The sequence below is a fragment of the Gekko japonicus genome, unplaced genomic scaffold, assembly GCF_001447785.1.
Source record: "Gekko japonicus isolate JY-2015 unplaced genomic scaffold, Gekko_japonicus_V1.1 scaffold495, whole genome shotgun sequence".
NCBI classification, from domain to species: Eukaryota; Metazoa; Chordata; class Lepidosauria; order Squamata; family Gekkonidae; genus Gekko; species Gekko japonicus.
This window is the reverse complement of record NW_015160850.1, coordinates 991691-1008230: the sequence shown is the minus strand read 5'-3', so window position 1 is coordinate 1008230 and position 16540 is coordinate 991691. Positions and strand designations below refer to the sequence as shown.

Below are 16540 nucleotides of genomic sequence, written 5' to 3'. Positions count from 1 at the left end.
AAGCTCTGGCAGAGCTGTCCTTGAAAAAGAGCAGTTTCTGTCAGAGCTCTCTCAGCCCCACCCACCTCACAGGGTGTCTGTTGTGGGGAGGGGAAGGGAAAGGAGTTTGTCAGCCGCTCTGAGACTCCTTTGGGTAGTGAAGGGCGGGGTATAAATCCAATCTCTTCTTCTTCTTCTCCAGAGCAAACTGATTTATACAGTAGGCAAGTTGCTCGCTCACAACTTTAAGGCCCGTAGCTCACAAGGTAGAATTTTTGCTCACAAGACTCCACAGCTTAGAGGGAAAATTGGTCACGATCGTATGTTTCTACATCTATAGGTCATAATGTTTCTTTAATTTTAACATGTGTGTGTGTGTGTGTGTGTGTGTGTGTGTGTATATATATGAGGGCTGTGGTGGCTCAAGTGGTTAAGACGCTGAACTGCAGGCTGGAAGGTCGTTCGTTCGGCAGTTCGAGACCCGAATGCCACATGATGGAGTGAGTTCCCGTCTCTGGCCCCAGCTCCTGCCAACCTAGCAGTTCGAAAGCAAGAAATTGCAAGCAGATAAATAGGTACTGCTGCGGTGGGACGGAAACAGTGTTCCACGCGCCTCGGCGTCTAGTCGGCCACAATCACGGAAACGTCTTTGGACAGCGCTGGCTCTTCGGCTTGGAAACGGGGACGAGCACCGCATCCCTAGAGTCGGATTCGACTGTGTTTCGAGCAAGGGAAACCTTTACCACATACCATATAATATATATATATATTCCAAACTTTGGTATGCCCTAAATCCATTGTTGGACTCTGTTCTGATTTCCTTTTAATGGCACTACGGCCGCTTCATGTATTCATGTTCACATCTCCTGCTCTTTGACTGTAAGGAGGACACAGTGAAGGATATCTGTTCAGAATGTCAAAGCACTGCGCCTGTGCGCTCTCAGGGGATGTGTGATTTTGTCCGACTGAGAGAACACGGGTGTGGCCCGGCGGGTTACTTTATATCAAAAAAAACCCCACTTCCGTCTTCCTGCCTCGGGCAGTGCAAGGGTTAACCGCCCTCTCCTCTCCGCCCCGACAATGTTTCCAAGATCCGTGGCCGGAGGCATGAATGCTTCAGCTATGCGCTCTCCCTGACATCACCCTCTGTTTATAACAGTTCTATTCTGGGGGATGCCCACAGCTGCTACGACGCATTAGTAATCGGTGACTGAAGCGCCGACAGGCACAAACGCAATTGCACACCCTGCACGCGCGCACACATCCGATGTGAAGGAGGCCGGCTCTGCCGAAATTGCACCAGCGAGCAGTCGAAAAGAGACAGAGTCCAGGAGCCCCTGAAAGACGAAGAATTTGTGGCAGGGGAGGGGATTTTGTGAGTCACAGCTCACTTCTTCAGGAACTCGGTGTCTGAAGACGTGAGCAGTGACTCACAAAAGCCCCTCTCCCCTGACACAAATTTTGTTCGTTTTTCAGGTACTCCTGGACTCTTGCTCTTTATTACTGCCAGGGGTCATTTAGTAGAAAAAGAGGTGCAGGAGCTCATTAGCATAACTCATTAGCATAGCTTATTTGCATATGCCACACCCCCTGACGTTACCAGAAGTGCGTCAGAAGGCTCCACTGACTGTTTTGGACTGCTAGCTATTGGGGGGGGGAGGGGAGACGTGCAGATCTGTCCTCGCAGAGAAGGGAGAGCATGTACCTGAATAAAACTTGATCTTAACTTGGTGTAGTGGTTAGGTGTGCGGACTCTAATCTGGGAGAACCGGGTTTGATTCCCCACTCCTCCACTTGCACTGCTGATGTGACCTTGGGTCAGTCACAAGCTCTGGCACAGCTGTCATTGAAAAAGAGCAGTTTGTGTCAGAGTTCTCTCAGCCCCACCCACCTCACAGGGTGTCTGTTGTGGGGAGGGGAAGGGAAAGGAGTTTCTAAGCCGCTCTGAGACTCCAAGTGAAGGGCGGGGTATAAATCCAATCTCTTCTTCTTCTTCTTAAAGGTGCCACTGGACTGTTTTGGATTGCTAGCTATGGGGGGGGGATGCGCAGATCTGCCCTCACAGAGGAGGGAGAGCTTGTACCTGAAGGCGGGCCGGGGGGGGGGGGCTCTGCAACTTACCTGGCTGCTTCTTGCTCCTCGTGGCTCAACTGAGGGCTGCTGGGAGCAGGGGGCGGGGCTTGTTGCATGTGCTCGCCCCCTGGGCTCCTTACTGCCGGAGCTCCGCTCCTGTGCGCTCCCACAGGAAATGACGACTAACAAGGCTACTTATCTTGATTCACCTCCATGGAGGACACCACATTTAGCTGTATAGAACACGCTACACCCATTCTACCAGGCCTGAGCCATGATAACTCACAGAGAACTCCTTCAGTTTGTTTTTCTCTGTTCCCGTGCCCTAGGGAGCCAGGAGGAGCAGCTTCTGTCAGAGCTCTCTCAGCCCCACCTACCTCACAGGGTGTCTGTGGTGGGGAGAGGAAGGAGTATCGAAGGTGCTCTAAGACTCTAAGTGAAGGGTAGGGTATAAATCCCCCCCCCATGTCACCAGGAAGTGATGTAGGCACACAGGGGATGTTGGGTGGCAATGCTCTGGTATTTGGGCAAACCTTTGTGGTAGGAATCAGCTACAAACCATAGAGTTTTGCCCAAAAACCAGAGCGTTGCCACTTTTTTTTTTTTGGTAACTCTATTTATTTGGTTTTATAAGCCTATATCATATACAAATACAAGATCATCATCAAGATTACATACATACAAACTCCTTGTACAACACTCATTCTTTCTAGCAACACAGAGTAACATATCCATCATATCCTTAATAAGTGGTATCTTCCTTTTTCTCCATCATATTCACTTTTTATTAACTGAGAACTTATATTTCCACATCTTACTAAAGATTATGCTCCATCAGAGCTGTACCCAAAATTCTTATCTGTATTGTAAACCTTTCACATTTGTACATTATCCCATCTCCTCTGTCTTGCCATTTCTTTGCATTTAATAGGTAAAGGTAAAGGTTCCCTTGCTCGAAAGCCAGTCGAATCCGACTCTAGGGTTGCGGTGCTCATCTCCGTTTCAAAGCCGAAGAGCCAGCGCTGTCCGAAGACGTTTCCGTGGTCATGTGGCCGGCATGACTAAACACCAAGGCGCACGGAACGCTGTTACCTTCCCACCGAAGTGCATTTAATATAGGGGCTTAAATTCCTAATTAACATTTTTATATTTTATATTTTATATTTCCCCCCCCTTTTTTTTCTTTTCCCTTTCTACCCTTCTTCATTTTTTAGAACTTTAATATTCCATTAATATTCTACTAGAACCTTTATCTCTATCTTTACTTTTAATATTATTTTTTTACTATTTTCTTATAAATGTATATTGCCACTTGATGTCCCTGATGTGCCTACATCACTTGCAGGTTACGTATGCACGTTACGGTTATTTCTGGCTTCTCGGAGAAGAAGAGATTGGGTTCATACCCTGCCCTTCACTACCCGAAGGGAGTCTCAGGGCAGCTCACAATCTCCTTTTCCCTTCCCCTCCCCACCACAGGCACCCTGTGAGGTAGGTGGGGCTGAGAGAGCTCTATCCAGAACTGTCCTTGAGAGAACAGCTCTGAGAGAACTTGTGACTGACCCAAAGTCACACCAGCGGCTACATGTGGAGGAGTTGGGAATCAAACCCGGTTCTCCCAGATTAGAGTCCGTGCTCCTAACCAGTACATCAAACATAAGATGGGGTAATCTGAGGCCTGGGGGGGTGGGGAGCACCCGAAAGCGGGAGACTTCCACCTGGACCAGGGGGTCTGGCCACCCTAGGACAGATCCACGGAGGCCATCACACCTAGTCTGGCCCCCAGCCACTGCAGACGAACCTCTCGGAAAGGGAGCTGCCCCACCCACCTCCCTCGAAGAATTCCCCACAAGACACTGCAACGTGCCGGAAAGGATCCCACGGCAGGGAAGAACAAGCCAAAGCCCTGCAGAACGGCCTCCCGACACTAGAGAGCGCCAGAGAGACTTAAAAGCCAGTTTAGACAGCGAAGCTATGGCCCGATCTCCTTGGCCCTCCTGCCTGTCCACTGCGGGGTCTGACTTCAGCAGCCAGTTGGACCAGCTACCAGCGTCTTTCTCATCTGTGACACATCTGTGCCTTCCCACAACTCTTTGGAAGGGCTCCCTGCGTCGCCGAGGCCCACGCAGACGCAAGATAAACAGGCCAACTGACGAACCCGCACGGCCCCCTGCCCTGAGCCAACGCTCGGAAGAAGAGTGACTCGTTTCTGGCCAAGCTGGCAAGCGTCGCCCTCGTGTGCTGCAGGGGACAGAAAGAGGCGCCCACCCCGGAGCAGACGCCGTGCCTGCTGGGTAGAACGGCAACAGCTTTGCGGCTGCAGAGACGCGGGTCGGCCGCGTGGACCGAGGCGCAGAAAAGGACCCCAAACGAGGCAGTTAGGCGCTCCTACCCAGGCAGGGAAGTACGACTCCGGCTCAAAGTATTTCCCGAAGTGCTTGTTCCTTCTGAAGCTGCCGAGGTCCGCCTGCAGCGCGAAGGCCGCCAACAGGAAGTAGGCCTCCTCGCGCAGCACGCACTGGGAACGGAGGACCTGCTTCCTCAAGTGCCAGTAATAATAGTAGCGGGCGGTTCTGTCGCTGGAGGGAGGAGAAGGGGAGAGACAGGGAGGGGGGAAATGACACGGTCAGGACAAAGAGCATAAGAGCATCAGAGAAGCCAATGTTGGATCAGGCCAGTGGCCCATCTAGTCCGACACTCTGTGTCACACAGTGGCCAAAACTACCAGGTGCCATCAGGAGGTCCAGCAGTGGGGCCAGGACATTAGAAGCCCCCTCCCACTCTTGCCCCCCCCCGAAGCACCAAGAAGACAGAGCATCCCTTGACCCAGACGGAGAGTTCCTATCTATACCTTGTGGCTAAGAGCCACTGGTGGACCTCTGCTCCATATGCTTATCCAATTCCCTCTTGAAGCCGTCCATGCTTGTAGCCGCCACCACTTCCCGTGGCAGTGAATTCCACGTGTTCATCCCTCTTTGGGTGAAGAAGGACTTCCTTTTCTCGGTTCTAACCTGACCGCTCAGCAATTTCATTGAGTGCCCACGAGTTCTTGTATTGTGAGAAAGGGAGAAAAGTACCTCTTTCTCGACCTGCTCTATCCCAGGCATAATCTCGTAAACCTCGATCATGTCACCCCTCAGCCGTCGTTTCTCCAAGCTAAAGAGCCCCAAGTGCTTTAACCTTTCCTCATAGGGAAAGTGTTCCAACCCTTTTCTCATTCTAGTCACCCTTTTCTGCACTTTTCCCAATGCTATAATATCCTTTTTGAGGTGTGGTGACCAGAACCAAATACACACTACTCCAAATGAGCAAAGCAGTTTGGAAATCAGACACCCCAGGGAAGATGCTTGCCTGCAGTGGGCGTCGCTCTGACCTGCTGGCTTCCCGACAGGGGGTGAGAATATCCGCCTACCTGGATCTCACGCTGAGCAGCCGTCTTCGGTGAGAATGAGTTGACGTTTGGGAGAGCCCTGCTTCAAAACTCATGTCTCCTGCAAACTCACTAGGTGGTCCGAGGCAAAGCCATGGATTCTGAGCTGCCCACCCTGTGCACGTTTGTAACACGGGGATGACAGCTCTAGTCTACCCTGCAGGGCTGTTGTATCAAAGAGTAGTGTGAGAAACACCTCGACACACTGAGAACACGACCAATGCTCCCTCTAAGCTATGGAGCCCTGTGAGCAAAAATTCTACTTTGTGAGCTACTGGCATTAAAGCTGTGAGCAGGTGATTTGGCTACTGCATCAATTAGTTTGCTCTGGAGCCCTCCTTCCTGAGCGAAGAGAAAAATGTGTGAGCCGGAGGCTAAAAAACTGTGAGCTGGCTCACACTAACTCAGCTTAGAGGGAACACTGAACACGACACATTTATGCCTAAGGGGTTGGGTAGCATAATACATGGGGTGGAGAGAGTTGACAAAGAGAACTTTCCCTCCCTCTCCGCAAAGACTAGAACTCCAGGGCGTCCGATGAAGCCGACGGGCAGGAGGTTCAGGGCGGACAACAGGAAACACCACTTTACACAGAGAGTGATTAAAATGTGGAATTCGCTGCCGGAGGATGTCGTGATGGCCGCAGAGATAGACAGCTTTCAAAGGGATTAGACGCGTGAACACAGGAACACGACACTGCCTTATACTGAATCAGACCCTGGGTCCATCAGAGTCAGTATTGTCTACCCAGACTGGCAGCAGCTCTCCAGGGTCTCAGGCAGAGAAAGGTCTTTCCCATCACCTCCTGCCAGATCTTTTCGCCGGAGATGGCAGGGATTGAACCTGGGACCTTCTGCGTGCCGAGCAAGCCAAGTACTCCCCCCCCCCCCCCCCCGCTTACCTGATCAGCCTGCCGTTTTCCACATAATATTGCACGCGGAAGTGGATGATCATCGGGGGGCCAAACTGGTCGATACCCTGCAAGCCAAAGACAAAAAAAAAAAAAGAGGTTTAGCTTCAATAAAAGAAGAAGAGAAACAGCCTGTTCTGGAGATGGCATTAGGAAAGACTTTCTCCCCTCCTCTTAACCCGTAGCTTTCCTTCGTTTGGAATTTGGAACAAGAGAAGTGGGAGAAAGCAGAGCTGCGGGAAGCAATTCAGCCGGGTAGAGATCGTCGGTCCAGCTGGCAAAAGGAAGCCATTTTGGGCATGAGAAAAGCTGCCAGAGACCCAGGTCAGTGTGATCAGCACAACATTCGCTGGGATGGCTGGGAAGGGTATCCTTTGGGGTAGAGGGAGGGCCCCTGTGGAGCTTCCCTTCGTCAAGCTTGCTAAACACTGGAAGAAGCCAAATAATTGGGGGCCCTTCCTCTCACACTCTTAAGCAAGATCGTCAGGAGAGGCCTGCTGGATCAGGCCAGTGGCCCATCCAGTCCAACCTCCTCTCACAAAGAGGCCAACCGGGTCCTCTGGAGGGCCAACAGCAGGGCACAGAGGCCGAGGCCTTCATAAGAGCATCAGGAGAGCCCTGCTGGAGCAGAACAGTGGTCCATCAAGTCCAGCATCTTGTCTCCAAGAGTGGCCAACCAGTACCTCTGCAAGGCCAATCAAAGGGTGTGGAGATCGAGGCCTTCATATGAACATCAGAAGAGCCCTGCTGGATCAGACCAGTGAGGGTCCATCTAGCTCAGCATCCTGGCTCACACAGTGGCCAACCAGGTCCTCTGGAGGGCCAACAACAGGGCACAGAGGCCGAGGCCTTCATTAGAACCTCAGAAGAGCCCTGTTGGATCAGACCAGTGAAGGTCCATCTAGTCCAGCATCCTGTCTCACACAGGGGTAAACCAGTTTCTTCTGGAGGGCCAACAAGAGGCCATGGAGGCCGAGGCCTTCATAAGAACATCAGAAGAGCCCTGCTGAATCCGACCAGTGGTCCATCTAGCTCAGCATCCTGGCTCCCACAGTGGCCAACCAGTTCCTCTGGAGGGCCGACAACAGGGCAGAGAGGCCGAGGCCTTCACTAGAACATCAAAAGAGCCCTGCTGGATCAGACCAGTGAGGGTCCATCTAGTCCAGCATCCTCTCTCACACAGTGACCAACCAGCTCCTCTGGAGGGCCAACAACAGGGCACAGAGGCCGAGGCCATAATTAGAACATCAGAAGAGCCCTGCTGGATCAGACCAGTGAAGGTCCATCTAGCCCAGCATCCCGTCTCCCACAGCAGCCAACCAGTTCCTCTGGAGGGCCAACAACAGGACACAGAACATCAGAAGAGCCCTGCTGGGTCAGTCCAGCATCCTGTCACACACAATGGTCCACCAGTTCCTCTGCAAGGCCAACCACAGGGCATGGAGGCCGAGGCCTTCCCCTGAGGTTGCCTCCTGGCACTGGCATTCAGAGGCTAAATGCCTTTGAATATGAAGGTTCATTTTAGTCAGCTTGGCTAGTAGCCAGTGACAGACTTTATCCTCCAAGAATCTGTCTAATCCCCCTTCCTTCGAAACGGGTTCAATGGATCCAAACTCTTTGGGGGGTGGGGAAAGCTTTTTACCCATTTCCCCACCAGAGCTAAACGGAGCCTCCATGTTCAGGGGCAGTATACCTGTGAGGGCCAGGTGTCAGGTAGCCCGGTCATAGGTCTGGAACGTGGAGGGGTGCCCTCCCGTTTTCTGTCTCAGCTCTCCCTCACTCACCAACTGTTTGCTATCTTACGCTTGACCTTGTAGATGCTCCAGCTGTAGTTTTACCCGGCTGGGAAAGTGAACGGCTTTTAGCTTTGCCTGCTTGCTTTGCCCGCTATGGCCATTGGCTCATGCTTACATGGGGGGATGTTTGATTCTAGTATAAGTCAGAGGCCCTCATACTGGCGGCCATTCCTGACACAAGCTGTATACGTGTCTCTAGTACTGGATCTACCAATAAACAGTTATCTTCTTATGAAGCCCTGTGTTGCGTGACCTGTCTAAGAACCCTGACGCCAGGCAGCATTCAGAATCTATGCGTGTGAGTTTTTCCTTAAGCATCTGAATGGCTGCAGTGGGATGCCGGAGAAAAAGAAATGAGCTCCGTTTATGAAAGAGGAATTGGGGTGTGTGGGCCTTGACGATGTGGGCGAAAGGGCGAGCAGGCTTATCAAAACTGCTCCCTGCAGGCTCGTGAAGTCGCCCTCGCTTTCATTCACTCCCGGATCAATGTTCTTCCTGACAGGCCGCAAACGAAGCCTGACCTTTCGCTATATCCCATCTGTGGCAGGAGGCAGAGCCGACTCCCGGGGGGCCCGAGGCCGGCTCTCCCCAAGGTCCTTAAAGGTAATTTTCGAAGCCATCCCCCCCTCGTGCCTGCCATTTATCTCAGGGACGGCTCGGGTTTCAACACCAAGGCAGCCTCCGCCGAGGCCAACAAAGCCGTGCATTTCTGAGACGTCTGGCTTTAAATCACGGAGCTATTCAGGGCCTCCGGTCCCCTCCTCTTAGCGAGGGGTCGAGGAGGAGGAGGAGCCGCTTTTAAAAAACAGAATAGAGAGAGCCAAAGAGCCTTCTGCAGATGATTTAACTTCCAATTATGGCTCCCTGGCTTCGAGGCAGAATCGTTGCTTTCCGACCTGAGAGAGCTTTCAGGGAAAACTCAAGTTCTTTACTGTTTAATTCTGATGGGGGGGGGGGGATTTTCTGAAAGCCCTGCTTTTGAAAGGCACCAAAAGCCAGTTCCTACAGAAGCCTGCGAAGTCTAAGTTTTTTGGGGGTGGGGTGGGGGGGACCAATGGGCTTCCAACAGGGTTGCCCACACACGGGAGGTTTTACTAAATTGCCACGTGCAAAACGGCACTGGGCACATGGACAGACTGCATATGGCACTTCTGTGCTCTGCTAGCAGGCCCAGAGCTTTGGGGGGTTCTGACTCCTTTCTTAAAGGATGAAGGAGAAGAAGAGATTGGATTTATACCCTGCCCTTCACTACCCAAGGGAGTCTCAGAGCGGCTCACAAACTCCTTTCCCTTCCCCTTCCCAGAACAGACACCCTGTGAGGCGGGTGGGGCCGAGAGAGCTCTGACAGAAACTGTTCTTTTTCAAGAACAGCTCTGACAGAACTACGGCTTGCCCAAGGTCATCCAGCAGGTGCAAGTAGAGGAGTGGGGAATCAAACACGGTTCTCCCAGAACAGAGTCCACACACTTAACCACGACACCAAACTGGCACAGCCGCACAAGAAGTTCTCTTGTTAATGCTTTTTCCAATAATTTTTAAACTTTTTTTTAAAGTGTGCGCTCCTTTAGGCAGAGTGGGACGCTGCAGTTGACTCATTCTCGCACTGAGAAAGGGGGTTGGAATAGGTGACCTCTAGGATCCCTTCTAACTCTGAGTCAAGGAACTGGTCTCCTTTAGGAGAGTTTGTCTGCCAACACGGTGCCCATGGGCATCTTACCACCTGCCTAAGTGTTGGCGACGCCTTCTCTAGGCTCACGGGGCAGCCATACGTTGCGCCACCTCAACAGTTCAGACCCCACTGGCATGCCCATTGCTCAAACACACATGATCCGGCTGCCTCTAACCCAGCTGGGTCTTCATCCTGTGAGTCCTGATTCTCAGGTCAGCCACGGAGCTCTACCTGCCGGTTTCTAAGGCTCTGGAGAACAGCTTCTTTTTAGAAGGGCCTGTGATTGGTGCACTGGCCATAAGAACATCCCTGCTGGATCAGACCAGTGGTCCATCTAGTCCAGCCTCCTGTCTCACACAGTGGCCAACCAGGTCCTCTGGAGTGCCAACAACAGGGCATGGAGGCCGAGGCCTTCATAAGAAAATCAGAAGAGCCCTGCTGGATCAGACCAGTGGTCCATCTAGTCCAGCCTCCTGTCTCACACAGTGGCCAACCAGGTCCTCTGGAGTGCCAACAACAGGGCATGGAGGCCGAGGCCTTCATAAGAAAATCAGAAGAGCCCTGCTGGATCAGACCAGTGGTCCATCTAGTCCAGCCTCCTGTCTCACACAGTGGCCAACCAGGTCCTCTGGAGTGCCAACAACAGGGCATGGAGGCCGAGGCCTTCATAAGAAAATCAGAAGAGCCCTGCTGGATCAGACCAGTGGTCCATCTAGTCCAGCCTCCTGTCTCACACAGTGGCCAACCAGGTCCTCTGGAGTGCCAACAACAGGGCATGGAGGCCGAGGCCTTCATAAGAAAATCAGAAGAGCCCTGCTGGATCAGACCAGTGGTCCATCTAGTCCAGCCTCCTGTCTCACACAGTGGCCAACCAGTTCCTCTGGAGGGCCAACCACAGGGCACAGAGGCCTAGACTTTCATTAGAACATCAGAAGAGCCCTGTGGATCAGACTAGTGGTCCATCTAGTCCAGCCTCCTGTCTCACACAGTGGCCAACCAGTTCCTCTGGAGGGCCCACAACAGGGCACAGAGGCCGAGTCCTTTCCTTATGTTGCCTCTTGGCACTGTGATTCAGAGGCTGACTGCCTCTGAAAGTGGAGGTTTTAGTCATCATGGCTAGTAGCTACTAACAGGCCCCTCCTGTGTGAACCAGAGAGGAGAAGATCGAGCCAGCCCCCCCACACCCCTTACCTTGCTCGCTTCCTTCTTCCACTCTTTCGGACAGTATTTGTAGAGCTTCTGGGACAACTCCATGTAGACGTGCTCATTGTCTGAAGGCCAAGCAAAGAAGGAGGAATCGATTAGGCTGCAGCCTGCGGCAAAGGGGCTGCCGGGCATTCTTTTGAAACTAGTTCCCAGCGACACACTCAGGGTGTTATTTCCCTTCTGCATCTGTACACACACCCGACGGCTTCTTGCTGCAAACAGAATCGCCACGGCAGTCCTCCATCCCGGCCAATTACATTTTCAATATATTTTCTAAAATATTTATGTTCAACGTCTTGGCCCATTTCTGTCCTCTCTGAAATTAAACGTTTGCCGCTTGCAGAAACTGCAGATTCACCTCATTCATTTATACCTCCTCTATCAATGTTCCCTCTAAGCTGTGGAGTCTTGTGAGCAAAAATTCAAGTTTGTGAGCTACTGGCATTAAAGTTGTGAGCGAGTGACTTGGCTACTGCATAAATGTTTGCTTTGGAGCCATCCTTCCTGAGCCAAGACAAAAATGTGTGAGCTGGAGGCTAAAAAACTGTGAGCTAGCTCACACTGACTCAGCTTAGAGGGAACATTGCATCTTCTTGCTCTTCCATGGGGCAAAAAAAAAAAATTGGCCTACGTTATTCTCCTCTCCTCCATTTCAACCTCACGACGACCCCACGAGGTAGGTTCGGATGAGAGAGTGTGACTGGCCCAAGGTCACCCGGCAGGTTTCCATGGCAGAGTGGGGATCCGCACCTGGGTCTCCGACACTCTAATCTGTACACCACACTGGCTTTTTCATGTGGTTCGATGTGAGTATGTAAGGTCTGGTAGCACCTGAAAGACCAACGAGATTTCCAAGGTATAAGTTTCCGAAGAATCAAAGTTCCCATATCTGACGAAGTGAGCTCTGACTCTCAAAAGCTCATACCCCGGAAAATCTTTTTGGTTTCTAAGGTGCTGCTGGATTTGAGTCTGGCTCTTGTATTGCAGATCCTACATGGCTACACCCACCTGAAATTAAATTTAATATATTTATTTTAATTTTATCTTTACTTTATTGGACTTACATCCCGCCCTCCCCATACTGTAGGCTCAGGGTGGGTACCAACATATAGATCTGCAATTAGCGCAGACTTACAATTAAAATGTATTAGAATAATCCATTTAAAAACCAATAAGACCACTAATGAACTAAAACAGCAATGCGCCTCAACAGATACTGGACGTTTTCAAGCGGAGGCTGGACGACCATCTTTTGGATATGTTGTGGGGCTATCTTTCGGCTACGCGCCTGCAGAGTGCAGGGGGTTGGACTAGATGACCTGCAAGGTCCCTTCCAACTCTAACATTCTATGATAATATTGTGCTCCAATCCGGTTTCTAGGATCTGCAGTCATTGGAGGGGAGGCCGGCGACACTCTGCTCAGGATGTTAAGTGCTCTGCTTGGAAGGGGGGGGGGATTAGAGGGAACATTGATTAGCAGCCGTCACTGTCTCTCTGCCTTGCCTACCTTGCAGGGTCATTGTGAGGATAAATTGGGAGAGGGCGGAGAGAACTTTGTGCACTGCCCTGAACTGCTTGGAGGAAGTGTGAAATTTAACACAAAAAAGGTAGCAAATCAAATAAACAATCCTTTGACAGGACTACTGGATAAGTGAGGGACCCCGTCACGGTTCCCGCAGAGGGGTGGAGGTAAGTATAGGAGCAATTTTGTAATTTTATTTTATTTGTTAGACTTTTACCCCGCCCTCCCGCCGAAGCGGCTCAGGGCGTATTACAGTAGTTAAAAACCAGTATACAATTAATAGAATATCAAGTCTAAACCAATACAATCGATAAAATATCAAAATACAACTTATTAAATTTAAGATTAAGATGTGGCGGCCATCTGTTACAAAGGGCTAGTAGTTATGTGGAACGGTCAGTGTGGTCCGGACTATTGAAACGCTTGCCGGAACAGCAAATAGGGACGGGGAGGGGAGCCAACTGGATTGGAACTGCGCCACTTAAAAACAAAAGGAGGCCTCCCTCTTACTCTGGATGACGCTGAGTCCGAAAAGGTGACAGTCTTTCAGCCGGAGCAGGTCACACACCTGGACGAGCAGTTCGTGGCACAGAATTTTAACCTGCAGAGCAGCCAGGAAAAAAGAGAAAAGAAACGAGTTAGTGTTTTCCCAGAAGTATTTTGAAGAAGAAGAAGAAGAGATTGGATTTATACCTGGCCCTTCACTACCTGAAGGAGTCTCAGAGTGTCTGACAATCCCCTTCCCCTTCCCCTCCCCACAACAGACACCCTGTGAGGTAGGCGGGGCTGAGAGAGCTCTTTCAAGAACTGCTCATGAGAGAACAGCTCCGAGAGAACGTGTGAGCAGTGTTCCCTCTAAGCTGAGTTAGTGTGAGCTAGCTCACAGATTTTTAGCCTCTGGCTCACACGTTTTTGTCTCCGCTCAGGGAGGACGGCTCCAGAGCAAACTAATTTATGCAGTAGCCAAATTGCTCACTCACAACTTTCATGCCAGTAGCTCACAAAATAGAATTTTTGCTCACGAGACTCCTCAGCTTAGAGGGAACATTGCTTGTGAGCAGAGGTCATTTCGGGGGGGGGACGCAGTTCCCCCAGGTGAGGTGCAGGGGGGCAGGGCACATGATGAAACCCCGCCCCCTGCTTTCAGCCGCCCCGCTTCTGGCCCTCATTCAGCCAGGAGGAGGCAGGAGAAGAGGGAGGGTAAGTTGCTTCCTCCCCGCCTCTCCCCACCCCTGCCTGCCTGGGGCCAGGGAGGGCCTTGGCGGGGCTTCCTCGCACTCCCGCCGGCCTTGCAGGTCCACCGCCGGGCCCCTGATGTCAGGGTGTGTGGCATATGCTAATGAGTCATGCTAATGAGTTCCCCTAGCTCTTTTTCTACGAAATGACCCCTGCTTGTGAGTGACCCAAAGTCACTCCGGCAGCTGCATGTGGAGAAGTGGGGAATCAAACCCGGTTCTCCCAGGTTAGAGTCCGCGCTCCTGACCACCATGCCAAATTGGACGCCCCGACCTTGACGGCCCGGGCTGGCCTCATCTCAGCAGATCTTGGAAGCTAAGCAGGATCGGCCCTGGTTAGTGCTTCGATGGGAGACCACCAAGGAAGTCTAAGGTTGCTACGCAGAGGCAGGCAACGGCAGATCTCAGAAGTGAAGCAGGGTTGGCCGTGATTAGTACTTAGACGGGAAACAACCAAGGAAGTCCAGGGTTGCTACGCAGAGGCAGGCAACGGCCGACCACCTCTGAATGGCTCTTGCCGCGGAAACCCTACGGGGTCACCGTTGAGTCGGCTGTGACTTGACGGCATACAGTTATTACGCCCTGACCTGGATAGCCCAGGCTAGCCCGATCTCATCAGATCTTGGAAGTTAAACAGGGCTGGTCCTTTTTAAAGCTTGGATGGGAGACCACCAAGGAAGTCCACGGTTGCTACGCAGACGCAGGCAGTGGCAAACCACCTCTGTTCCTCTCCTGCTTTGAAAACCCTATGGGATCGGGTCACCATATCTCAAAAAGGATATGATAGCATTGGGAAAAGTGCAGAAAAGGGCAACTCGAATGAGAAAAGGGTTGGAACACTTTCCCTATGAGGAAAGGTTAAGGCGCTTAGGGCTCTTTAGCTTGGAGAAACGACAACTGAGGGGTGACATGATCGAGGTTTATAAGATTATGCATGGGAAAGAGCAGGTAGGGACAGAGGTCCTTTTCTCCCTTTCTCACAATACAAGAACTTCTTGTGGGCACTCCATGAAATTGCTGAGCAGCTGGGTTAGAACGGATAAAAGGAAGTCCTTCTTCACCCAAAGAGTGATTAACACGTGGAATTCATGGCCACAGGAGGTGGCAGCGGCTACAAGCATGGACGGCTTCAAGAGGGAATTAGATAAGCATATGGAGCAGAGGTCCATCAGTGGCTATTAGCCACAAGGTATACATAGGAACTCTCAGTCTGGGGCAAGGGATGCTAGGTATTCTGTGGTTCCGGAGCAACCTAATTTCTGCAGCAGCCCAATCGCTCGCTCACACCTTTAACGCCAGTAGCTCACAACGTAGGATTTTTGCTCACAAGACTCCACAGCTTAGAGGGAGCATCGCCAAACGGCCACAAGTCCCCTGCGACTTGACAACACTTCCCGCCACCATTTTTGGGTATTTAAGATTCTGCAGAGACCACAGGAAAAGACGCCCAGCCCTGTGTCATTCCAGTTTCTTTGGGTGTTCTGCAACCATCGGGGGCTGGCCAAAATCAATACACCTTTAACAATGTTTGTATCTCACCTCCCTGCTGAGCAAAATAAAGCCCTGGAGGTGGGAAAACAGCGGCAGTCAGATACAATACAATAAAATAACCGACTTAACAGCAAAGAAAAGTGGAAACTCCCCCCCCCCCAAAAAAAAATTATTGGCAGCAAAGTTCATTAACTAAGGTAGCAAAGCCCTACCTGCCAGCCGGCGGCGGCGGCGGCGGGGGGGGCGGGGGGGGGGGGGGGGAATCCAGGATCCGTCCTGGGATCTTGTGTGGCCCGATGATGTCACCCGGAAATGATGTCATCACGTTGCCGACGTAAGGGGGTGACGCTCTAGTTTTCGGGCAAAACTCTACGGTTTGTCGGCGATTCTACCATAGAGTTCTGCCCCAAAACTAGAGCGTCACCGTGCGACGTCGGCAATGTGATGTTGCCTTTTGGGCCAGTTTGGGGTGGGATTTTCCCTCACTAGCCAGCTGGCCAGTGGCGGGGGAAGCACCTCCCTAAAAGCAAGGGTTTCCCCCACCCTCGGCGGGGGGCCTGGAAACCCTATTATCAACTAACAGGGCCAAACTCAGAAGTCAAGCAACAGAGAAGACCACACAATGGACAAAACCATTAAGAGGTTTCTGGAAGAAGAGTGACGGCAGCAGCCTCAGGGAGGCCTGAAGTGAGGGGGCGTGGCTGACTCCCCGGGGCAGGAAGTTGTGTAAACCGGAGGAGCCACCACTGAAAGTGCCCTGCAGTTAAGTGTCGACAAGCTCAAAGGCCTTCTCGGAAGGCCTTGGGGGACGACCTCAAATCCAGGACTGGGTCTATGGGAGAAGGCAAATCTCCTGACCCCCAACCCATTCAGGGCTTTCAGAGGTCAGTCCCAACATTCTGAATTGGGCCTGGAAACCGGCGGCAGGTCCAGAACAGAAAGCCCTGGGGGGATGTGATCGCAGCAGAAGGCATTAGGTGAGATCTCCACAAACACAGTTTGGACCGCTTTGAGTGTCAGAACTCTTTTCGAAGGTCAGCGTCTGACAGTCTACTCTAGACGTTGCGAGGGGTCATCTTATTGCAGCCAGATCAGCTCAGCGTAGGAATAGTCCCAGCTGATAAACACGTTCCTCCCTGCACACCTTGGGAGACCTGCCCAGTAGTGGTCCCAAGGGGCGAATCACATCTTCAGGGGGAGGCTCGCCCCCATCCCATTGCAGACTACA

At 51.8% G+C, this 16540-nt stretch overlaps 1 protein-coding gene across 1 annotated transcript in view; it reads right to left on the bottom strand.

Moving 5' to 3' along the window:
• FRMD6 (FERM domain containing 6) overlaps positions 1–16540 on the bottom strand; it is a 121080-nt gene that overhangs the window by 25569 nt on the left and 78971 nt on the right. Inside the window, exons 3-6 of the mRNA XM_015420880.1 lie at positions 13097–13187; positions 11049–11128; positions 6384–6460; positions 4445–4631 (exon numbers count right to left, since the gene is read on the bottom strand). Coding sequence (XP_015276366.1) covers positions 4445–4631; positions 6384–6460; positions 11049–11128; positions 13097–13187 — 435 coding nt within the window. The remainder of the gene's footprint in view (positions 1–4444; positions 4632–6383; positions 6461–11048; positions 11129–13096; positions 13188–16540) is intronic.